The sequence below is a fragment of the Brassica napus genome, chromosome C3 (genome assembly GCF_020379485.1).
Source record: "Brassica napus cultivar Da-Ae chromosome C3, Da-Ae, whole genome shotgun sequence".
Lineage (NCBI taxonomy): Eukaryota > Viridiplantae > Streptophyta > Magnoliopsida > Brassicales > Brassicaceae > Brassica > Brassica napus.
The window spans coordinates 3453752-3478303 of record NC_063446.1 but is presented as its reverse complement, the minus strand read 5'-3'; the positions used below and the strand labels follow the sequence as shown (position 1 = coordinate 3478303).

General features: G+C 37.9%; 5 protein-coding genes across 7 annotated transcripts; 2 read left to right on the top strand and 3 right to left on the bottom strand.

The window, feature by feature from the left end:
* Nucleotides 1–184: 184 nt before the first annotated feature.
* Nucleotides 185–7139, top strand: LOC111204298 (paired amphipathic helix protein Sin3-like 2). Of its 2 annotated transcripts, none has more exons than XM_022698661.2 (22): nt 185–457; nt 538–616; nt 771–932; nt 1029–1215; nt 1313–1411; nt 1503–1670; nt 1754–2066; nt 2357–2493; nt 2568–2643; nt 2718–2753; nt 2846–3045; nt 3120–3274; nt 3351–3478; nt 3588–3842; nt 4000–4647; nt 4742–5346; nt 5445–5545; nt 5628–5766; nt 5861–6013; nt 6121–6287; nt 6440–6551; nt 6671–7139. In XM_022698661.2, exons 2-22 carry the CDS (start codon nt 540–542, stop codon nt 6812–6814), a joined length of 4062 nt encoding a protein of 1353 aa, XP_022554382.1. In that variant the 5' UTR covers nt 185–457; nt 538–539; the 3' UTR covers nt 6815–7139. The 2 variants fall into 2 exon arrangements, with proteins under 2 accessions (XP_022554382.1, XP_048607916.1); XM_048751959.1 differs by having other exon boundaries at nt 535–616.
* Nucleotides 7140–7636: 497 nt separating this feature from the next.
* On the top strand, nt 7637–12445 carry LOC111204299 (alpha-mannosidase 2-like). Of its 2 annotated transcripts, XR_007321094.1 has the most exons (5): nt 7637–8397; nt 8490–8639; nt 8722–8754; nt 9215–12139; nt 12264–12445. XR_007321094.1 is itself a non-coding variant. In XM_048751960.1 (4 exons), the coding sequence occupies exons 1-4, from the start codon at nt 7801–7803 to the stop codon at nt 11951–11953; spliced, it is 3519 nt and encodes a 1172-aa protein (XP_048607917.1). In that variant the 5' UTR covers nt 7637–7800; the 3' UTR covers nt 11954–12250. The 2 variants fall into 2 exon arrangements, 1 of the variants encoding a protein (XP_048607917.1); XM_048751960.1 differs by lacking the exon at nt 12264–12445 and having other exon boundaries at nt 9215–12250.
* Nucleotides 12097–14400, bottom strand: LOC111204300 (senescence-associated carboxylesterase 101). Its single transcript, XM_048751961.1, has 3 exons — nt 14194–14400; nt 13646–13967; nt 12097–13488 (listed from the first exon to the last, which is right to left on the bottom strand). Exons 1-3 carry the CDS (start codon nt 14208–14210, stop codon nt 12268–12270), a joined length of 1560 nt encoding a protein of 519 aa, XP_048607918.1. The 5' UTR covers nt 14211–14400; the 3' UTR covers nt 12097–12267.
* Nucleotides 14401–15032: 632 nt separating this feature from the next.
* On the bottom strand, nt 15033–20076 carry LOC111204297 (senescence-associated carboxylesterase 101). The gene is made up of 3 exons (XM_022698660.2): nt 19910–20076; nt 19281–19620; nt 15033–16356 (listed from the first exon to the last, which is right to left on the bottom strand). The coding sequence occupies exons 1-3, from the start codon at nt 19924–19926 to the stop codon at nt 15154–15156; spliced, it is 1560 nt and encodes a 519-aa protein (XP_022554381.1). The 5' UTR covers nt 19927–20076; the 3' UTR covers nt 15033–15153.
* Nucleotides 20077–21565: 1489 nt separating this feature from the next.
* Nucleotides 21566–24198, bottom strand: LOC111204296 (senescence-associated carboxylesterase 101). The gene is made up of 3 exons (XM_022698659.2): nt 23786–24198; nt 23313–23655; nt 21566–22885 (listed from the first exon to the last, which is right to left on the bottom strand). Exons 1-3 carry the CDS (start codon nt 23800–23802, stop codon nt 21671–21673), a joined length of 1575 nt encoding a protein of 524 aa, XP_022554380.1. The 5' UTR covers nt 23803–24198; the 3' UTR covers nt 21566–21670.
* Between the last annotated feature and the right edge of the window lie 354 nt (nt 24199–24552).

The following is a 24552-nucleotide window of genomic DNA, read 5'->3' as shown; positions in this document are numbered from 1 at the left end:
CAAACCCTAATTTGTATTTACTTTTTTATCGGCCTTTTACGCCTATCAGGCCCAAAACTAACGAAGGTTGCTATGGTCTTAATTTGGGCCTTTTATAAAGCCCATTATAAATTTGAGGTCCATTTTTTACTTATCAGCCAACAAAAAAAAGAAATATTTGCTCTGCCGCTGAAACAAATCAATAAGGGAAGCATTTTGCCGTCGTTGTTTCTCCTCTTCTTCATATTCTCTCCTCTCTCTCCTCTCTCCTCTCTCCTCTCTCCTCTCTCAGTCGTAGCAGCTCCTTTGGACAATCTCTTTAACTCCGTCTTGCTTTTTTTTTTTTTTGATTTAACTCTGTTGTCATCGCAATTCTTCTTTGGTGCTTGCACACAATCTGAGAGAATTCATGTGAATTAGTCGCCGGTGATCGAAGTTGTTTCTTCTCGATTTTGAGAGATCTGGGCTATTTGGTTAGGTATCATTAAACTTCCATCTGAATTTCAAACTTTTAGAATTTTTATTTTACTAATTGATGATCTTTTTATGTTTCAGCAGCAATGAAGCGGATTAGAGATGACGTGTACTCCTCCGGGTCTCAATTCAAACGTCCTTTGCCCTCTTCTCGTGGCGAATCGTGAGTTCCTCTTTTAAAATCCAATTCGATTGTAACAATTTAGAATTCTAGGTTTTAGTTGGTGATCAATTTTGAATTTTTCCATCACATGCATAGTGTAATTCAGTTTTGGTTCAACGCGATCTTGAGTTGTAAGAGCTTGTTTTTGGTGCAGATATGTGCAGTCTCCAGTACCTGGTGATGGGGGAGTGAACTCTCAGAAGCTGACTACCGATGATGCTTTGTCTTACTTGAAGGACGTTAAGGAGATGTTTCAGGATCAGAGGGACAAGTATGATATGTTTCTTGAGGTTATGAAAGACTTCAAGGCACAAAGGTGAGACCTTTTGCTTTCCTATTATCATCAGATTGATTTTTTTTTTTTTTTTTTTTTTGTAGCTTCTGGAAACGTTCTTGATCTTGCGTTTTACAGGACCGATACATCTGGTGTGATTGCACGAGTCAAGGAGTTGTTTAAAGGGCATAACAATTTGATTTTCGGGTTTAACACGTTTCTGCCTAAGGGGTTTGAAATAACGCTTGATGAAGTAGAAGAAGAAGCTCCACCTAAGAAAACTGTTGAATTTGAAGAAGCCATATCTTTTGTTAATAAAATTAAGGTATGCAAGAAGTTTCTCGTATATTGATTTTTTCTTTCCAAGTGCTCTTAAACCTAGTGTCTCATTGTATTTGTATTTGTTTGTTTTATCTCTGTAGAAACGGTTCCAGAACGATGAAGATGTCTATAAGTCTTTCTTGGAGATCTTAAATATGTATCGGAAGGATGATAAGGACATCACTGAGGTTTACAATGAGGTAGTGTCACAGCTGGAGTCACTTTATCTATCTTACACTGTTACAGTTGAAGTTTATCAATTTTTTTGTGGCTCTAATATCTGTTTGTTAGGTATCGGCTCTTTTTGAGGACCACCTGGATTTGCTTGAAGAGTTTACTAGGTTCTTGCCAGAGTCTTTGGCGGCTCATTCAGCAGCTCAGTTAATCCGGAGTCAGGCCCAACGGTATCGTGACCGAGGATCAGGTCCTCCTCTTGTGCGTCCAATGTTAATAGAGAAGGTATTGTGTTGTTACTTTTGTTTTCCTGTTTATCACTGTTGTCACGTCTCTCGTTTCTCAGCTGATACATTTTTCATCATCAGGATCGCCGACGAGAAAGGGCTGTTGCTTCTCGGGGTGACCGTGATCATAGTGTTGACCGTTCTGACCTTAATGATGATAAAGCAATGGTTAAGATGCACAGAGAGCCGAAGAAACGAGTCGATAAGGAGAACAGAGAAAGAGAAAGAGAAAGAGAAAGAGAAAGAGAAAGGAGAAGCCGTGATTTGGACGATGCAGAAGCAGAGCAAGATAACTTGCACCATTTCTCAGAGAAAAGGAAGTCATCCAGAAGAACTGAGGGTTTTGAAGCTTATTCCGGTCCTGCTTCACATTCTGAGAAAAACAATCTAAAGAGTAAGCAGCTTTTGAACTATATGGAGATTCACACCTTTTCTGTTTTCTAGGCTCAACAATTATAATGCTTTATACAGGAGTTTAATAACATGCTACACGTCGTCACGCTATTATCATCACTTCCAATATATAAGTTGATGGATTGTTGATTTTTTAAATTATGTGAATATTTAATACAAGCTGATTTTCTAATTACTTGTCGACAAGTATGTTAGGGTTCAACTAGTCTATTCCTGTTTTCTGATACTTACGGCATAATCTTGTTTTCTGTGCTTCTTTCACTTTTTTAGGTATGTACAACCAAGCATTTGTGTTTTGTGAGAAAGTCAAGGAGAGACTATGCAGCCAAGATGATTATCAGACATTCTTGAAGTGTCTCAATATTTTCAGCAATGGAATTATCCACAGGAAAGAGCTGCAGAATTTGGTAGGTGTACAAATAGTTTATTGTTGATGGATAGGGGCGTAAAATTTGTATTAACTCCACTCTCTTTCATTCAGGTTTCTGATCTGCTTGGAAAATTCCCTGATCTCATGGATGAGTTTAATCAGTTCTTTGAGCGTTGTGAGAGTAATGGTATTTAAAACTGCCTACTGTCTTTTTTCTAGTGAAGATGTCTAGCTGTTTCTGATCATCATCCTATTTTGCAGATGGTTTCCAGCACCTCGCTGGCGTTATGAGCAAAAGTAAGCAGCACTTTCGTACCTTCTTATATGCTTTTTCTCTTGACTTTCTACGTCATTGGAATTACTAACACTGTTGGGTACACTTGCTGCAGAATCACTTAGCAGTGAAGAACGTTTATCTAGGCCAGTGAAGGGGGAGGAAAAGGAAACGGAAAGAGAACACAAACGCGACCTTGATGCTGCTAAGGAAAAGGAGCGTCCTAACGACAAGTACATGGGGAAATCTATTCAAGAGCTTGATCTATCTGATTGCGAGCGTTGCACTCCTAGCTACCGACTCCTCCCATCGGATGTAAAAATATTTTTAGAGTTCTATATTGCATCCGAGGCATTTTAACTGTACTTACTATCATATCTTATTTGCAGTATCCAATACCTTCCGTCCGCCACAGACAAAAATTAGGGGCTGCTGTTTTAAATGATCACTGGGTTTCTGTCACCTCAGGAAGTGAAGACTACTCTTTTAAGCACATGCGCAGAAACCAATATGAAGAAAGTCTGTTTAGATGTGAAGATGACAGGTACGTTTTACTGAGATTATATATTTTGTAGTTTTGAGTGATTTGTACGTTGTGGTTTACTTGCTTCTTGTTACAGATTTGAGTTGGATATGCTGTTGGAATCTGTGGGTTCTGCTGCGAAAAGCGCCGAAGAGTTGTTGAATAATATAATTGAGAAGAAAATAAGTATAGAGGGCTCCTTCCGGGTTGAAGACCACTTCACAGGTCTGTTGGCGTTTAGTGATTGTAGCACCCTCTGTTTCATCTCTTTCCCCTATCTTTGAGCTCTCATCTCTTGTCTTACACTTGCTATTTTGTTATTGACTTATTACAGCCCTAAATTTACGGTGCATAGAGAGACTTTATGGCGACCATGGTCTTGACGTGACTGACCTAATACGTAAGAATCCAACCGCTGCACTTCCTGTAATTCTTACTCGTTTGAAGCAGAAACAAGAAGAATGGACAAAGTGCCGTGAAGATTTTAATGCGGTCTGGGCGGATGTGTATGCGAAGAATCATTACAAGTCACTTGATCACCGCAGCTTCTATTTTAAGCAGCAAGATTCTAAGAACTTGAGTGCAAAAGGTAAATAAACTCTTGGAATATGTTTGGTCCATCAAGAAGTTTGTATATAAGTAACCACGATAGTTCTTCCTCACATTTTATTGCATGCATCCATTTGCCACGTGTCTATTCTTTCATTTACGTATTTGTTCTCATAATTTTTTTTATTTAATACCAGCGCTGGTGACTGAAATCAAGGACCTGAAAGAGAAGTCTCAGGAAGAAGATGATGTTCTTCTGTCTGTAGCTGCTGGTCACAGACAACCCATAATTCCTCACTTCGAGTATGAATATTTGGACAGGACTATTCATGAAGATTTATTCAAACTAGTCCAATTTTCGTGTGAGGAGATATGTTCTACAAAGGAGCAGATCGGTAAAGTTCTGAGGCTCTGGAAAAGTTTCCTGGAAATGATGCTTGGTGTTCCACCCAGGGCCAAGGGGTCAAATTCTGTTGAAGATGTTGTAGAAACCAAGCATCACGGTGCATTGACGAGTGGGGAGGTTAATGTGAGCTCTGACTCGACAAATTTGGTTTCGAGGCAACTAAAGTTTGCTGCCAATGGAGATGAGTATGCTTCATCTGGGGTCTCCAAACATGGCGCGACTGGTCTGTTAAAGAGGGATTCTTCAGCGAAAGAAAATTGTAAGGATGGTGAGCCTGCTAATAAAGATGTTGCCACCTGTTCTGCTGTAAAACCTCAGAAAGACCAAGAAAATGGAAATGGAGCCGATAAACGATTTGGAGATGTTGATGACAGAGTAGCCACATTCCCAAGTGGGGTAGAAAACAATATTGGTAAAGTAGGGAGTGGCGATTCCTCAGGTACTTTCAAGAATGAACCTGATTTTCTTTTCTTCAGTTTGTGTGTAATATATCTACCTTATCATGTCAGTGATTCTTTACTTTTATTTGAAAGGTTCACGTGGCATTTTATCCAAACAAGGTGACGCTATAGAGAACGCTGACACCATAGTTATAGCAAATGGAGTGCTACCAGATGCTTCTAAAGCCAACAGTAATTATGATGAACCTGGTGGTCCATCCAATGTTGAGAAGGAGGAAGGTGAATTGTCACCTATTGGTGATTCTGAAGACAACTTTGTTGTTTATGAAGATCGTGATTTGAAGACTACTGCCAAGCCAGAACATTCCGTTGAAGCTGAAGGAGAAAATGATGATGCTGACGATGAAGATGGCGATGATGCTTCAGAGGGTGGTGAGGACGCGTCGGGAACTGAATCTATTGGTGACGAATGTTCACAAGACGGTAACGGTATGGAGGAAGAGGGCGAGCATGATGAGATTGATGGTAAAGCTGAGAGTGAAGGAGAGGCAGAGGGGATGGATTCGCATCTTATAGAAGAGGACAATCGGTTGCTTCCATTGTCAGAACGTGTTCTATTATCCGTTAAGCCTCTTTCAAAGCATGTAGCCGCAGCAGCGTTGCTTGATGAGAGACAAAAAGATTCCAGAGTGTTCTACGGGAATGACGACTTTTATGTTCTTTTCAGGCTTCATCGAGTGAGTTCAATCGTTTCTTATGATTTGCTTTTCTCAGATTAAAAGTTTGAAAACGTAGGTTTTACCTTTTTGTTTTTTTATTGGGTTTGAATTTCCAGACCCTGTACGAGAGAATTTTGTCTGCAAAAACATATTGCACAGGCAGTGAACTGAATCGGAGAAACACGAAAGATACTAGTTCACCTGATCCTTATGCAAGGTACAGTCGTCAACCAAATTGATGTAGATATAGACCATGGAGCGTATTGAAGTTATAAATTCGTTTTGTGTATATTGTGAAGGTTTATGAGTGCTCTGTTTAGTCTGCTTAATGGCTCAGCTGAAAGTTCCAAGTTTGAGGATGAATGTCGAGCTATTATTGGAAACCAATCATATGTTTTATTCACGTTGGAAAAACTGATATACAAACTAGTTAAACAGGTAATTCTCGTCACCTGCTTTCTTGGTTTTAGATTTGATCATTTATACTTTCCAGACATTATATTCATTTCTGACTTCATTTCATGTACTGCAGCTTCAAGCTGTTGTAGCAGACGATATGGATAATAAGCTTCTCCAGTTGTATGAGTATGAGAAGTCTCGGAAACCTGGGAGGGTCATTGACTCGGTGTATTATGAAAACGCGAGGATTCTCCTTCACGAGGAAAATATTTATCGGTTGGAATGTGTAAGAACCCTAAACCAATTCTCATTTCACTCTCTCTCTTCATTGGGGTATTACGATTGTTCATTGACCCTGAAACTTGTTTTCTGTGTGTTCTAATTCATATGCAGTCGTCCTCTCCATCCCGTTTGTCAATCCAGCTTATGGATAGTATAATCGAAAAGCCTGAGGCTTATGCAGTCTCCATGGATCCCACGTTTGCAAGTTATCTGCAAAAGGAGTTCCTTTCCAACTCATCAGGGAAAAAAGTAGCCCCACAGGCCATTGTGTTAAAAAGGTATATCGAGTTTCAGTACCTTTTTACATGTCTCTAATCACATATAAACCCATCTCTTACTGTATAATTTGGTACAGTTCCATTACTTTTGGAATGATTCAAGACATTAGGTACATAAAACCAAGTTGTTCCGCTGAATTCTTATTGTGCAGGAACATGCGTGGATACTCTGGTCTGGATGATCTTGCAGTCGCCTGCAAGGCAATGGAAGGTGTAGAAGTAATTAATGGCCTTGAGTGCAAGATGTCTTGCTCTTCCTACAAGGTAACAGCGAATCTAGTCTTAAACCAAACCGGTACAGGTTTCATGTTTTGAGAATCTAGAACTAGAACCAATCTACACATCAATAAGTGCTGATTGCTTCAAAACATCTCTTGTTGTAGATCTCGTATGTCTTGGACACGGAGGATTTCTTCCATAGGAAGAAGAAGAAGCAGAAGAAGCCGTCACATGAAAAATCATCATCGGAGCAACGCAAGTTGTACAGAGTAGAAAGATTCCACAAGTTTCTCTCAGCTTCAAGATGACAGCAACAAGAAGAAGAACATCAAAACGGATCTTTTATCATTTACTTCAACACAAGGAAGGTTAGAGGCAGACCAAGTTCTCCCTACAACTTTCTCAGGAATAAAAAGAACTTTCAAGTACTTTCTCGTTAGTATTCTGTGAAGAAGTTCCTTGCACAGTAGTGTGTATTTATCTAATTTGTATCTTGATGACTTAGGTTTACCAAAAAAAATGTGTGGATGTAAATAATGAAAACACATACGTGGTTGGTTTGTATCTACAGACATAGAAAAGTTCAAAGGAGAGATTCTCTCTTTTATATAAATAAATGATTTTTCAACGTTTCTTGTTAGTTTCTTCTCGTACGGAGAGAATCATTCACCAAGAACACCTATTTGTATAACTCTTCTCAAAGAAAAATCAACCTGTTTTGATCAAAACCTAACCAGAACTATCCGTCTGTGAATGAGAAAAGATGAAGCTGCCGTTTATTCATACATGGGCTTCTTCTTCCTTCCAAATTTTGTTGGGCCATTAAATTTCGCCAGCCCATTTAGTTTATTTGACCATTTCAACTCCTGCTGTTTACAAAAATTAGGAGAATGCGCATAGTGTGTTTTACTTTTACCTCGTCTAGCTATCGAAAACTCTAGTCCCGGCGGCATCATCGAGCTCAATCAGATCAACATCGTGCAGTCTCAAGAAACTAAAAGGTGTGTTTGGATATCAAGCTTTGTTCTGAACTTGTTTGGCGGGGACTTCTCAAAATATACATACCCGGTTGATGATTAAATTATACGGTTGACCAAAGTTGACCGGAATCTAGCTCTTGATTAAAAGACAATACTACCACTGACGCACTACTCGAATCTACCGTAAAACCACAAGAAAAGTCCACCGTCATTCAGTTATATAAAACTCAGAGCCGAAAGAAACTAAACGGATCAGGTAAAAAACGACGTAGTTTCATTAGCAAAAGACTTCGGAATTTCCGAGGAGGAGAGACATGCCCTTCATCGGCGGCAACACCCGCCGTAGTCCCCCCGGCAGCGGAAGCGGAAGCGGCTGGCGTCAATCCCTTCTCCCAACAACATCCTCATCCAAATCAAAACTCCCGATCAATCGAAAACCACGAAAACAACGAACAGCTCTCATCAACTTCCTCTTCACGAACTTCCTCCTCATCGCTCTCCTCGTCTTCTCCCTCCTCTTCCTTCTCCTCACGCTCTTCCACTTCGGCGTCCCAAAACCGATCTCCTCCCGCTTCCTCTCCTCCTCCTCCTCCAGATCCAACCGATTCGCAAAGCCGCGTAAGAGCATCATCAATCGACGACACGTAAACAGTTCACTCTCCGTCGCCGCCGTCGTGGACATCACTACCAAGGATCTGTACGATAGGATCGAGTTCAAGGACGTAGACGGAGGTCCGTGGAAGCAAGGGTGGCAAGTGACGTACAGAGGAGACGAGTGGGAGAGAGAGAAGCTGAAGATCTTCGTGGTGCCTCACTCGCATAACGATCCTGGGTGGAAGCTTACGGTGGAGGAGTATTATCAGTTGCAGTCGAGGCATATCCTCGACACCATCGTCGAGACTTTATCCAAGGTGACGAAATGACTAATATCTCTAGTGACGTCAGCGTGAATTGCATTTTAATTTTTTATTTATTTTAGTGATCGCATTTTTTTTTTGTGTAGGATTCTAGACGGAAGTTTATATGGGAGGAGATGTCGTATCTGGAGAGATGGTGGAGAGACGCTTCACCTAGTAAGCAGGAAGCTTTGAGTAGCTTGGTTAAGAACGGGCAGTTAGAGATCGTTGGTGGTGGCTGGGTGATGAATGATGAGGTAATGTTTCCTTGATAAAAAAAAATGAAAAATGAGATATGTTGAGATGAGCTAAGTGTTTTCTTTGATGTCGTGTGTGCAGGCTAATTCACATTATTTTGCCATAATTGAGCAGGTATGTTTCTTCATCTCTTGACTTTCCATTTTTTATGCACTTAAACTTTCTGCTTCTGTTTGTTTTTAGAAGTTTTTGACTTTTACTGAAATAAAGATGAAGATGATGACAGTGGTACTGTATTTCTCATTTTATGTTTCCTATTCGTTTGTATTTATTATGTCACATCTGGTTGGTTATAGTTCAACAGTACCTAAGACCTCGTTTGAGCTCAAAACCCTCCTTTTGGTTGTGTGTAAACAAGAGCATGTGATGTTAGAATATTAATTAGCTAGAAATATAATGCTAGTTTAACCAGCTGCTTGTTGCATTGTGTTTGTAACATGTGTTTTTTTTTCCTTTTTGGGTAAAGCATCTTCTAAGAGTTAGGATTCCAAGCTTTTTGTGTGTAAACTATGTTTTCTTATTAAACTGGCTCTACTTTTGTATCTGATTTTGTTCTGGACCGCTTCTTCTGCAGATCGCAGAGGGTAATATGTGGCTTAATGACACAATTGGGGTTATTCCTAAGAACTCATGGGCCATAGATCCCTTTGGCTATTCGTCAACTATGGCTTATCTCCTCCGGCGTATGGGTTTCGAGAACATGCTTATTCAGAGGACTCATTACGAGCTCAAGAAAGAGCTTGCCCTGCACAAGAATCTTGAATACATTTGGCGACAGAGTTGGGATACTATGGAGACAACAGATATTTTTGTTCATATGATGCCTTTCTATTCATACGATATCCCACACACTTGTGGTCCAGAGCCTGCAATTTGCTGTCAGTTTGATTTTGCTCGGAAGCGGGGGTTCAAGTATGAACTTTGTCCATGGGGAAAGCACCCAGTGGAGACCACACAAGAAAATGTTCAGGAGAGAGCATCAAAGCTTCTGGATCAGTACAGGAAAAAGTCCACCCTTTATAGAACCAATACCCTTCTTATACCTCTTGGAGATGATTTTCGGTACATCAGTATGGATGAAGCCGAGGCTCAGTTCCGTAACTACCAGATGTTGTTTGATCACATCAACTCTGATCCTAGTCTGAACGCAGAGGCAAAGTTTGGCACTCTTGATGATTACTTCAGAACACTTCGAGAAGAAGCTGATAGAGTAAATTATTCTCTTCCTGGTGAGGTTGGCTCTGGTCAGGTTGTTGGCTTTCCTTCTCTGTCAGGTGACTTCTTTACATATGCAGATAGGCAACAAGACTACTGGAGTGGCTATTACGTTTCAAGGCCTTTCTTCAAAGCTGTTGATCGTGTGCTCGAGCATACCCTTCGTGGAGCTGAGATCATGATGTCGTTTCTGTTAGGTTATTGCCATCGAGTTCAGTGTGAGAAATTTCCGACAAGTTTTGCGTATAAGTTAACTGCTGCTAGAAGGAATCTAGCTCTTTTCCAGCACCATGATGGGGTTACCGGAACTGCTAAGGATCATGTGGTTCAAGATTACGGCTCCCGGATGCATACTTCACTGCAAGACCTTCAGATTTTTATGTCTAAAGCAATCGAAGTTCTCCTTGGGATCCGCCAAGGGAAAGAAAAATCCGATCAGTCCCCATCGTTATTCGAGGCAGAGCAAGTGCGATCCAAGTATGATGCTCAGCCGGTTCACAAGCCAATTGCTGCGCGTGAAGGAAACGTACACGCAGTTATACTCTTCAATCCATCGGAACAGAGGAGAGAGGAGGTAGTGAATGTAGTCGTCAACCGTGCTGAAATCTCGGTTCTCGACTCGAACTGGACTTGTGTCCCTAGCCAGATTTCTCCTGAAGTGCAGCATGACAAAACCAAACTGTTCACCGGCAGACACCGCCTTTACTGGAAAGCTTCCATTCCAGCTCTTGGTCTGAGAACTTATTACATTGCTAACGGGAATGTGGAATGCGAGAAAGCGATACAGTCTAAACTCAAATACGCTTCTGAGTTAGACCCATTCCCTTGTCCCTCTCCATATTCCTGCTCAAAACTTGACAGCGATGTGACTGAGATCCGAAACGAACATCAGACTCTTGTGTTTGACGTTAAGAACGGCTTACTCCAGAAGATAGTCCATAGAAATGGACCGGAGACTGTCGTGAGAGAAGAGATTGGTATGTACTTTAGTCCAGATAGTGGAGCTTACCTGTTCAAACCAAAAGGTGAAGCTCAACCGATTGTTAAATCCGGTGGACATCTAGTCATCTCCGAGGGACTGCTAGTCCAAGAAGTCTTCTCGTACCCTAAAACCAGATGGGAGAAATCTCCCATCTCTCACAGCACCCGAGTATACACTGGAGGCAACACGCTTCAGGATCTAGTGGTTGAGATGGAATATCATGTTGAGCTACTCGGAGAAGACTTCAATGACCAGGAACTAATTGTCCGGTACAAGAGTGATATCGACAACAAAAAGGTCTTCTACTCTGATCTCAACGGTTTCCAAATGAGCAGGAGGGAAACGTATGATAAGATACCCCTTCAAGGAAACTACTACCCAATGCCATCTCTCGCATTCATCCAAGGATCCAGCGGCCAGAGATTCTCTGTACACTCTCGCCAATCTCTTGGCGTTGCAAGTCTTGAAGATGGTTGGTTGGAGATTATGCTGGACAGACGCTTGGTTCGGGACGATGGACGTGGCCTAGGGCAAGGCGTGATGGATAACCGCCCAATGACCGTTGTTTTTCACCTTCTTGTGGACTCCAACATCTCTCAGGCGGACTCTGTGTCTAACCCTTCCCTTCTCTCTCACCTCGTAGGTGCTCACTTGAACTATCCCATAAACACATTCATTGCCAAGAAACCGCAAGACATATCGGTGCGTGTTCCGCAGTACGGTTCGTTTGCTCCTTTAGCCAAACCATTACCGTGTGACCTCCACATTGTGAATTTCAAGGTTCCACGTCCATCAAAATACTCTCAGCCATTGGAAGAGGACAACTCAAGGTTCGCCCTTATCATCAACCGACGAGCTTATGACAAAGCTTATTGCCATAAAGGAAGAAGAGCAAACTGCACAAGCGTGGCTGTTGAACCAGTGAACTTCTCCGACTTGTTCAAAGATCTTGCAGCTACAAAGGTGAAACCAACTTCATTGAATCTTTTGCAAGAAGACATGGAGAGTCTCGGGTACGACGAACAAGAACCACCCCGAGATGGTTCACAAGGACGTGTCTCGATTTCTCCCATGGAAATACGAGCTTACAAGCTTGAGCTACGACCTCACAAGTAAAAAAAGATATCACAGTCAAGACTGGTCGTTTGACTCTTTGGCTGGTTACAGCGTCACAAGATCGTTGACTAAGAGGTTGGGGTCAGAATCGGCTTCTTGCTAAAAAAAGCTGTTCGTGGAAACGTAAAGCTGACAAAAGAGAGAGTAGAAAGCTGGAGAGCCTTTGTGTGTCCATGTAAAACTACTGTAAGACCTTAGTTACATAAGTTTCCTTAAAAATAAACTTTTAATTTTCATGGAAATAAATAGTTGAATACAATCAACTTAACATGCAATAAAACTTGATTATTTTACTGACCATAACTCTCAGTACATCATTCTTTATCAGCAGGCTTGCCATAACTCTCGTACTTCCTCTGGATCATAAACTGGGTGAAGTAAGAAGGTGGAGAATGAAGGGCTCTGATCTCCTTGTACTCTCTCCACCACTTCATGAAACTGCTTCCCTCCAAGAAAATCTCCGGCGAAACCTCACGCTTTTTGAGCATCTCCCCCACGTATTCTTCAAACCTCATGAGTTTTTCCAGCAACTCCTCTCTCCCCACCACTTGTGTTTTCAGAGCAAGAGCATCGGTTACACGCATAGCTTCCTGAACATCAGCCCAGAAACAAGAATCAAACGTCAAAAGATCACTCAGATCACTCCCAGGGGGTCTAGCCGGAGAGGGGATTTTCTCATCTTCCACTCCCGCCTTAAACCATTTCTCGAGCGTAACATAGTGGCGAGGCCTTGAGTTTCGATACTCTTTCCCACCATCCCGGTAATATGTAGCAATGTCAAGCGGCTCGATCATTCGTCTGTAGTTGTGCCCGGAGAGGAGAGACCGGGTCTTGAGTAGTGACTTCTCACTCTGAGGCGTCTTCTCCACTTCTTCAACCAATTCTTTCCAGTAATCGTTTAGCTCTCTCCTGCGATTCTCGTAAGAAAAAACTAGTTGCGTCTTGAAGTGATCATAGTAACCGATCTTCATCTTCTTGCATATCTTTTTGTACCATTCAAAATATATCATGTGTATCTTCATGTCGTTTAGCTTTATAAGCGGATCAAAACGCGGCTTCTTGTTCTCAGCACGTTCCGCCATCCGGTTGAAAACGCCATCATCAACCATCAGTCTTGTTTCCACCGCAACAGGCTGAACCAGACGACCAAGAACTTCACTGTAGTCTCTCCAGACTATTTCATCCGCGTTAGCACCGCCTAGCAACTCCGTGACAGTCACAGGGTCGTCGATGCAGACGCATTGGGAGCCGACCCAAATCAAGAACGTTCCAAAAGGCTTGAAATTTGTGTTCACGGGAGTTTGTGCAGCGTCGGCCACCACGTGAAGGAAACATGAGTTCCACAAGGAGTTCTCAAGAATCTGTTGCAGAGAAGCGTCTCCAAGTAAAGGCGAGCCAAAAGTGATGCACAAGGGACGTTTGAAATTAGGCTCGACTGACTCTAGAAGCCACAGCGTAAAGAGAGATGCGACAGATCCTCCTAACGCAGCTCCGGTTATGATCACATGCTTCTTGGACTTGAGCAAGCCGAGCAACTACAAAACAACAACACATAATGACTTACTAAAAGATCTATAAAAGTTATTGACTTGGGAAACACCAAACCAGATTAAACAAAAGAGAGTAAACAACTGTCACACCCAAAGTTGTTGCTTGTAAACAAAAGAGAGTAGAGTGCGAGTTGAAAGTTACCTCTAATTTGAGTTCGGTGAGGTTGTTCTTGTTGGCAGAGACAAAGAGCTGGTAAGCAGGTTTGTGAAGGGAGAATGAGAAGATGTTCTCGGAGCGTAGAAAATGAAACGGATTCTGACCTTCTGGCCCAGATAGAGGAGTGGAAGCAGCAGAATCAAAAGGGAAACTCGGTGCCACGAAAACCACAATTGTGTATATGCCTTCATGGTAAGGCTTGAACTCTAAACCTGAAACTTGATTTCCATGGGCTGCTGAGATCTTACTCCATGCCTTGTCTAAGACACCGGAGTTGGACACAAGCTTCCCGAGCTCCAAGCATTTTCTATAAAGAAAGAAAACTATGAATTTAGTCAAATGTCCAAAGAGCAAGATTTTCAAGAATACAATGTATATAAAACTATGAATATATATATATATATATATATATCGATTATGTTATCTTCTGATCTGTAACTTTTTTTTAAAAAGTTCTATAGAATGAGGATCAGCCATGAGTTGAGCAACTGAGTAACAAAAATTAAAAAGAAAGAGTCATTTCTAATACTTACAGTGATGAAGAATCCATGGCTTGAGCTGGAAATGTTCTATAGAGAAGAAAGTTGCAAAGAGAGGATTGTATTATAGAAAGTAGGACAAACAAACGATGTTGAAAATGAGAGAAATCAATTCTTTTTAAAAAAAAGAACTAACAACTCCTCTTTCTCTTTTTCCGCGAAGATCGCAAAAAGAAAAAGCATAGATTCGCTCAGCACTTCGAGCCGACATATTTGACATTAAGTGTGAATTGAATATATAAAAAATGTAGAACTGAAAATAAATACTTGCAAGTTGCAACACAGTTTATAAACCAACTTTGTTTCTTGTGACACAAGAAAGATCTGAAATATTTGCTGGTCTGAAAAGGTAAATATTCTTCATCAGCAGGCTTAAAATGTTCGCCATAAAGGAAGAAGAGCGAACTGCACAAGCGTGGCTGATGAACCAGTGAACTTCTCCGACATGTTTAAAGATCTTGCAGCTACAAAGGTGAAACCAACTTCATTGAATCTTTTGCAAGAAGACATGGAGATTTTCGAGTACGACGATCAAGAACCACCCCGAGATGGTTCACAAGGACGTGTCTCGATCTCTCCCATGGAAATACGAGCTTACAAGCTTGAGCTACGACCTCACAAGTAAAAAAAATATATCACAGTCATGACTACTGATCATTGACTATTTGGCTGGTTACAACGTCATAAGATCGTTGACGAAGAGGTTGAGCTCAGAATCGGCTTCTTGCTAAAAAAGCTGTTGGGGAAACGTAAAGCTGACAAAAGAGAGAGTAGAAAGCTGGAGAGCCTTTGTGTGGCCATGTAAAAACTACTGTAAGACCTTAGTTACATAATTTTCCTTAAAATGTACTTTTTTTATTTTCATGGAAATAAATAGTTGGATACAAATACAATCAATCATCAACTTAACATGCAATGTAACTGATTATTTTACTGACCATAACTCTCAGTACATCATTCTTTATCAGCAGGCTTGCCATAACTCTCGTGCTTGTTATTGTTCATAAACTCGGTGAAGTGGGTAGGTGGAGCATGTAAGCCTTTGATCTCCTTGTACTCTTTCCACCACTTCATGAAACTGCTTCCCTCCAAGAAAATCTCCGGCGAAACCTCGCGCTTTTCTATCATCTTCCACACGTATTCTTCAAACTTCATGAGCTTCTCAAACAACACCTCTCTCCCCACCAATTGTGTTCTCAGAGCATTGTTTACAAGCATAGCTTCCTCAACATCAGCCCAGAAACAAGAATCAAACGTCAAAAGATCACTCAGGTCTCTCCCTTCCCATCTAGTCGGTTTAATATTTTCCGCCTTAAACCATTTCTCGAGCATTTCATAGTGGCGAGACCTTCCAGTGGTTCGATACTCTCTTTTACCCCTGAGGTAATACTCAGCAATGTCGAGTGGCTCGACCAGCCGTCTGTAGTTGTGCCCCGCGAAGAGAGACCGGGTCTTGAGAAGTGACTTTTCGCTCTGAGGCATCTTCTCCACTTCTTTGACCAATGATATCCAGTAATCGTTTAGCTCTTTCTTGCGCTTCTCAGTAACCACATCGACTATTGAATCAGGAGACTTCATATTTGTCTTGAACCGGTCGTAGTAACCCATCGTGCTTTTCTTTTTGTACTTTTCTAAATGCATCATTTCTATCTTCATGTGGTTTAGCTTTATAAGCGGATCAAAACGCAGTTTCTTGTTCGCAGCACGATCCGCCATCCGGTTGATAATTCCATCATCAACTATCAGTCTTGTTTCCACGGCTAACGGTTGAACCAGACGACCGAGAACTTCGCTGTAGTCCCTCCAGACTACTTCATCCGTGTTAGCACCGCCTAGCAGCTCCGTGACCGTCTCAGGGTCATCGATGCAAATGCATTGGGAGTCGAAACAAATCAAGAACGTTCCAAAAGGCTTGAAAGCTTGCGTTAGGAGAGTTTGTGCAGCGTCAGCCACGTGAAGGAAACATGAGTTCCTCAAGGAGTTCTCAAGAATCTGCTGCAGAGAAGCGTCTCCTATTAAAGGAGAGCCAAAAGCGATGCACAAGGGACGTCTCAGTTTCGGGTCGACTGTGTCTACAAGCCAAAGCGTAAACAGAGATGCGACCGATCCTCCTAACGCAGCTCCGGTTAGGATCACTTGTTTCTTGGACTTGAGCAACTACGGAAAATATGACGTAAAATTAGAGAATAATGATATTATTGAGTTGTATTATCCTTTAACAAAAGATTTATAATGTTAAAATCCCTCAACTAAGTTTGTTTTGTGTAAAAACTCTCACACTGAATATTTAAAGAAAAAAACTTCAAACTAACTTTATTTAATGAATTAAACCCTAACAGTTCATAATTACCATTACTACCGGTAAATCTTTAGTTTAGGGGTTTCCACATTAAGTAAACATAATTGAGGGGTTTTACCATTAAAAATAAAAATAAATAAAAAACATTTAAAATTTTATATTATTATCTAAAAATTAGTAACTTAAATTTTTAAAATTAGAATATATGAGTTTGATATGTTTTTAACATCAACATTATATATGTATAAATTAAAAATATAAACACCCAGAAAATATAATTAAAATTATCTAAAGATTTACCTGTAATAAAATTACTAAAAGATTAAAAATGTAAAAAACAAAAAAAATATAATAAAAATTATATCTTATCTAATAAAATGTAATAATAAATCTTTTAATTTTTATTATATTTTCTGAGTTTTTACATTTTTAATTTATACATATATAATGTTGATGTTAAAAACACATCAAACTCATATATTTACAAAAAAAAAATTAAATGCTAATTTTGAAAATTTAAGTTACTAATTTTTAGATAATATTAAAGTTTTGATTCTTTTTAATTTTTAATGGTAAAACCTCTCAACTATGTTTACTTAATATAGAAACCCCTAAACTAAAGATTTACCGGTAGTAATGGTAATTATGATCTGGTAGGGTTTAGTTCATTAAATAAAGTTAGTCTGAAGATTTTTTCGTTAAATACTTAGTTCGAGGGTTTTTACCCAAAACAAACTTAGTTGAAGGGTAACGTTAAAAATCCTTTAACAAACTACGTGAAGTTACTTATATACAAAAATTAAATCTGTCCTAATTTGAAACAAAACCAAAATTTATATATCTAAATGACAAAATTCCATAAAAATATCCCAACTAAAATTCATTAAGCTTTTTAATGCCCAAACTTTTTTTGCTACTCACTTTACTACTCCAACTAATTATCTTGTTCATTTTAATGCACCAACTTTTAAAACTGTACCCTTTTTAATACTCAAACTTTATTTATTTTAAATGAAAATACTAATAAGTTTCAAACGAAATTTAAAAAATCTCCAAAACCTAAGAAAAAAATACTAAAATTTTCTAATTTTATTTTCAGATTTAGGAAAGAAGGTAAATAAATAAGGAGAAAATAAATAAATTTGTTTTCCATTTCAGAAAATATATTAAAATCAATATTTAAAACTTAAAATTTAAGATTTTAGACAATCTAGTTACTTTTATTTCTCAAACAGGAAATAAAATTAGAAATTTCTCATATTTTTTTGTAAATTTTAAAGATTTTTTAAGTTTCGTTTGAAATCTATTACTATTTTTAATTAAAATAAACAAAGTTTGGGTATTAAAATGACATAGTTTTAAAAGTTTGTATACTATAATGAGCAAAATAATTAGTTGGGATATTAAACTGGATAATGAAAAAGTTTGATTATTAAAAAGCTATCAAAATTTAGTTGGATTAATTTTATGGAATTTTTCCTATCTAAATCAACTAATCCCCTATATATTATTTGTGAAACATTACAACTTCTTTTTGTAGTCATGTGTCATCACTAAAATAATTCTTAGAATTATTAGAGAAATATGTTGGTCCATCTAATTATATAATAAACTTTTTATTAAACTAACCACAAATTCATTATTAATGTCATTTATTATTTCCTTAAATAAAGATTACAGAATTGCCTAATGTGGCTAAAGTATATATGACAATTAATGATTTTGAATAATAAAGATCTGATAAAAAAATAATGTATCTTCTATCAAATTTGTTTAATTTTAAACTATTAAAATAATTTAAAAAAATCACAATAACCATATTGTAAAAATTTAGATTTTTCTGTATATGTTATATTTTGAATTTAAAAAAAAAGACTATAAATTACTAAAACTGTTAAAAGTCTCACATTCAAATTTTGCGATCCATGGTTTAAAATTTTTGTTATGACAAAATAAAAATGATTACAAAATCATATAAATAAAAGTCTAATTTAATTAATCATTAATATTTAATATATATATGTATATATATCATTCTAAATTAAACTATAAACCATATTGAATAAATAAATATTTTAATTTCAAAATTTACTTTGAATAATTTTTTTTTTATAAAAGTTTTGAACTAACATTGATAATTTTTTTTAAATTATAAATTACTAAATTTGTTAATCCCACAATGAAATTTTTGTTATCAGTAATTTAAAGTTTTTGCTATTAAAGATACACATGATCAAAAAAACATATGAGTAGAAAACATCATTTAATAGACATTAATATTAAAAATATACTATGTATATTAATATCATTTAAATTTAATTAAATATCCTATCAAATTTTTTAAAAAATTGTTTGGATTAATAAAATTGATTTATACGTTTGCACCAATTTAATTATATATGTAATAGTTACTGACTTTTTATTATTCAATATATATTTATTATTTCATAATATGTAATAACATATAATACATAAAATAATTTATATATATAATGTTTATCCTGAATCTAGTCTTTATTAGAACACAACTTATACTATAATTCTTCGGTTTGTGTTTTATATAATTCACGTATTTCACCTCATAATCGGACATTAACATTCCATAATAGATAGTCTCCAAAATACACATCTTGCTCTCAAGTTATCTCCGATATATGACTTTTAAACATAGCCTAACTTTCAAGAATTTGAATTAGTCTTGTACTTTAGAAAGTGTTTTCATATAAAATTGTTGACCTGTTAACAAATAGTCAAAGATAGTAAGAACTGGATTGAAAATTACCTCTGATTTGAGGTGAATGAGATCGTTTTTGGCAGAGTCAAAAAGCTGATAAGCAGGTGCGTGAATGGAGAATGAGGGGATCTTCTCAAGGTATAGAAAATGAAATGGATTCTGATCTGGTGTCCCAGAAAGAGTAGTGGAAGCAGAATCTGAAGGATAGTTTGTGCGAAGCAACGGTGCGTCGAAAACCACAGTTGTGTACTTGGTTTCTGGGTAAATCTTGATTTTTAGACTTGAATCTTGATTGCGATTGGTTGATTCATATACCTCAGAGATCTTACTCCAAGAGTTGGGTAAGAGATCGGACTTCAACACAAGCTTCCCAAACTCTAAACATTTTCTATAAAAAAAACTTGAGAATTTAGTTAACTGTCTAAATAACAAGATTTCAAGAAAACAACATATATGTTAAATGAAAATATTGAGCTCTGGATAAACATTAGTCTTGCCACCAAAATGTAAGTAGTTACATGTTTAGATTATTTAATCTCTGTTTATTAAAAAAAAATTATATGTATAGATTATGCTAGCTTCTGATCCGTGATTGTTAAAATTTCTATAGATCTAATGATCAGCCTTGAGTTGAGCAAATGAGTAATTAAGCGAAAAAGAGTATCAGTAATACTTACAGTGAAGATGAATCCATGGCTTGAGGTGGGGATGTTCTGTAGAGAAGAAAGTTTATAAGAGAGGCCTGGATATTATTGAAAGAAGACAAACGATGTTGAAAATGAGAGCATTCATTTTTCCACAATAAAGAGAACCCAAATAGTAGCTTATTATTCCGCGATAATAATTTTTCAAAAAGAGCTAATTAGTTCGCTTTTATAAAATTATTAATTCCTCTTTTTCACTTTTCCGCGAAAATCGCAGAAAACCCAGATTCGGTCCACGCTTTCGATACGATATCCTTCGATACAATAGCACACATTTGCATTTCAATACATTATCATGATGACAATGTCAAATACTTGTTGACGATTTGTATAGTATTGTTAACTCATGCACATAATTAATACTACTTATTCGACACAAGTGTAATAATACAATAAACACATTTGCATTTCATTACAGTATCATGGTGGCGACAATGTCAATACTTGTTTACGATTTGTGTAGTGTTGTTATCTCATGCACACAATTAATACTACTTATTCGACACAAGTGTAATAATACAATAAACACATTTGCATTTCATTACAGTATCATGGTGGCGATAATGTCAATACTTGTTGACGATTTGTGTAGTGTTGTTATCACATGCACACAAATACACAATTAATACTGCTTATTCGACACAAGTGTAATAATACAATAAACACATTTGCGTTTCATTACAGTATCATGGTGGCGACAATGTCAATACTTGTTGACGATTTGTATAGTATTGTTAACTCATGCAAACAACTAATACTACTTCTTTTCTCAAAAAAAAAAACTAATACTAATTCTTCGACACAAGTGTAACAATACAATAAACACATTTGCATTTCGTTACTGTATCATGTTGGTGACAGTGTCCAGTTTCAATACTTGTTAACCATCATTATCGCTAAATTCTATAGAAAATTAGCAAAACCAATGTTGGGCCCATTGCAAAAGCACTCTGGGCACCCCCTCAAAGTCGGTCTGCTCAGACCTAGTAGACATGAATAACCTACAGATATTGTGATGTACCATAGATTACACGAAGATTTCGAGTATGCGAGATTGTCTCGTATTCTTCGGAATAGGAATGGTCGGGCAGACGCACTAGCAAATGAAGCAAGAAACAGAGACTACGAAAATGCTTCTCGGAGAATCAGCTCGTCTGCCACAACTTGATCTAGTTAAGATAGACAGCTGACAAAAAAAAAAAGTCATATTGGTAAACAAAATAAAAGAAAAAAATAAAACGCATTGCAAACTTATACGAAAACACCATTTTTCCTCTAACATCATCATTGATGTAGTGATATCCTTTCACATTAACCATCGTTTATAAAAAGGTTTAAGTACACTTGGGTCTGCCACCATTGCCGGCCATGATCTAAAACTAAAACTGGTAAAGTTAGAATTTTAGGCGTCAAATTAAAATAAAAATTTAAAGGCATTCTTTTTTTTTTTTTTTTTGGGTCAAAATTTAAAGGCATTCAAATTGCCAAAATTTGTGTAGGCGGTTGTGCGCCTATTTCCATGTGTTTAGATTGCAAGGTTCGCCTCCACGAGGCTTTAGGCATCAATATATACTAGGCCGGGCCTGGTCACCACGTGTTTTAATGTTGAACAAGATCCACACTTTTCCATATTGACCATAACTTTTGTTTCTTCTTGAACAAGAAAGATCTGAAATATATGTTGGTCCGAAAACAGCAGTTGGTAATAGCGGTTTTAAAATAAACAATTCTTCATCAGCAGGCTTGACCATAACTCTCGTACATCCTATTGTTCATAAACTCAGTGAAGTCTGAACGTGAAGAACTAAAGCCTCTGATCTCCTTGTACTCTCTCCACCACTTCATGAAACTGCTTCCCTCCAAAAAAATCTCCGGCGAAACCTCACGTTTTCTGATCATATCCCACACGTACTCCTCAAACCTCACGAGTTTCTCCATCAACACATCTCTCCCCACCACTTTTGTTTTCATAGTATTTATTACAAGCATAGCTTCCTCAACTTCAGACCAGAAACAAGAATCAAACGTCAAAAGATCACTCAAATCTCTCTTCTCACATCTAGCCGGTTCTAGCCCTTCAGCCTTAAACCATTTCTCAAGCACATCATAGTGTCGCGCCCTTCCCGAGGCTCTGTACCCTGTCCGACCACTTAGGTAACACTCAGCAATGTCTAACGGCTCGACCATACGTTTGTAATTGTTCCCGGAGTAGAGAGACCGAGTCTTGAGAAGCGCTTTTCTACTCTGAGGCTTCTTCTCCACTTCTTCAACCAATGATATCCAGTAATCGTTTAGCTCTCTTTTGCGCTTCTCTATATCCATATCGAACGGTGAAACAGGACACGCCACGTGTGTCTTGAACCGATCGTAGTAACCTGTTTTTTCCATCTTGCTCTTCTTTTTGTACCACTCTAAAAATATCATTGATATTTTAATCTCGTTTAGCTTCTTAAGCTGATCAAAACGCTGCTTCGTCTTCTCAGCACGTTCTGCCATGCGACTTATAACGTCTTCATCGATCATAAGTTTTGAATCCCCCGCCTCCTGTTGAGTTAGACGATCAAGAACTCGTCCGTAGTCTCTCCAGCTTAGTATATCCGTATAAGCAGTACTCCCTAGCAACTCCGTGACGGCATCAGGATCATCGATGCAAATATATTCGGAGTCGAAACAAATCAAGAACGTTCCAAAAGGCTTGAAACCTTGCGTTATGGGAGTTTGTGTAGCATCAGCCACGTGAAGGAAACATGAACTCCTCAAGGAGTTCTCGAGGATTTGTTGTAGAGAAGCGTCTCCGATTAAAGGCGAGCCAAACGTGATGCACAAGGGACGTTTTAGTTTTGGCTCGACTGTCTCTAGAAGCCATAGCGTAAAGAGAGATGCGACCGATCCTCCTATCGCAGTTCCGGTTATGATGACATGTTTCTTGGACTTGAGCAAACCGAGCAACTGCGAAACAACAAGTATGACTTAATTATATTTTAGGATATGAATATGAATGATGTTTTAGGAATTTTTTTTTGTTCCACAAAATAAAATGTTTTAACATATATAAGCAATTTTAAACTTGTCAAAACATGTACAATCAATTATATTTTATTTTGTTTACTTATAAATAAATGAATTAATTTAAAATTACATTTTTAGTGATATTTTTGTAAAGAAAAGTGGATTTTTAATGTGCATTTAGGTAAAATACCATGTAATATGGAAGAGAGGGAATATATGTTTGAACATAGCCTTGCTTTCAAGAATTTGAATTAGTCTTTACTTTGGAAACTGTTTCATATTAAGTTTTTTTTTGGTATGATGTTTCATATTAAGTTGTTGACTTGTAAACAGATACTCAAGAGAGTATAGTAGAACTGAATACTACCTCTGATTTGAGCTGAATGAGATCATTCTTGTATGCAGAGTTAAAAAGCTGATTAGTAGGTGTGTGAATGGAGAACGAGGAGATCTTCTCCGAACATAGAAAATGAAAGGGATTCTGGTCTTGTGGCCCGGAAAGAAGAGTGGAAGCAGAGTTCAATGGGGTGTTTTTGCGGATCGATGGCGCGACGAAAACCACGACTGTGTGTATGGCTTCTTGGTAAATCTTGATTTGTAGACCTGAATCTTGATTTTGATGGGTTGATTCGTATACCTCAGAGATCCTATTCCATGATTTGTGTAAGAGACCGGAGTTCAACACAAGCTCCCCAAGCTCCAAACATTTTCTAAAAAAATCCTTGAAATTTAATCAAATGTCCAAGAAAAAACTATTAACAATATTGAACGCAAGCGCTGAGCAACTGAGTAGCTAAAAGAAAGAGAAAAGGAGTGATTGTAATACAGTTAAATACTTACAGTGAAGAGGAATCCATGGCTTGAGCTAGAAATGTTCTGTAGAGAGGAAAGTTATAAAGGGAAGGGATGCATCATCGAAAGTAGACTAATGATTAACAATAAGATAGAAGCAGATAAATAGAGTTAATTATTCCTCTTTTTCTCTTTTCCGCGAAAAATCACAAAGAAGCCAAGATTCGTTCAGCACACACGATTACGAGGGGCGATATCTTCTCGTTGACGTTGAAACAAGTGTATATACTATAATCACATTTGCATTTTAATACAGTAGCATGACAGTATCAATACTGGTTGATGATTTGTTTAGTATTGTCGACTCTCGTCACTTACGTAGACAATAGATACCCATAAGACGTGCCACCGGTTCTATTTTAGAAGGTATTGGACCATTTAATCATTTGATAAGCCATGTATCTTTCATCTTCAAGAACTTCCCGGCTAATCTTTTAAAGGCTTGAAATAACCAAAAAAAAAATTTGTTTTGTAGAAAGAGGATAGAGAGATATAGGAAGAGAAAGGAAGAGAGGGTGTCAATTTTGTTAGATAGTGAATTTGTATTGTTTTTTGTGATTATAGGGGCAAATTTTCCATCTTTTAGTTATACCCAAATAAAGTTCAACACTCATATGTTCTGCATCTTCTGATAGTATCAATAATATTACTAAAACAAATAAAGGACAAAAATAAAACGCATTGCGAACTTATATGAAAACACCATTTTTTCTCAAACATCATTGATTTAGTGATACCCTTTTCACATTAATAAC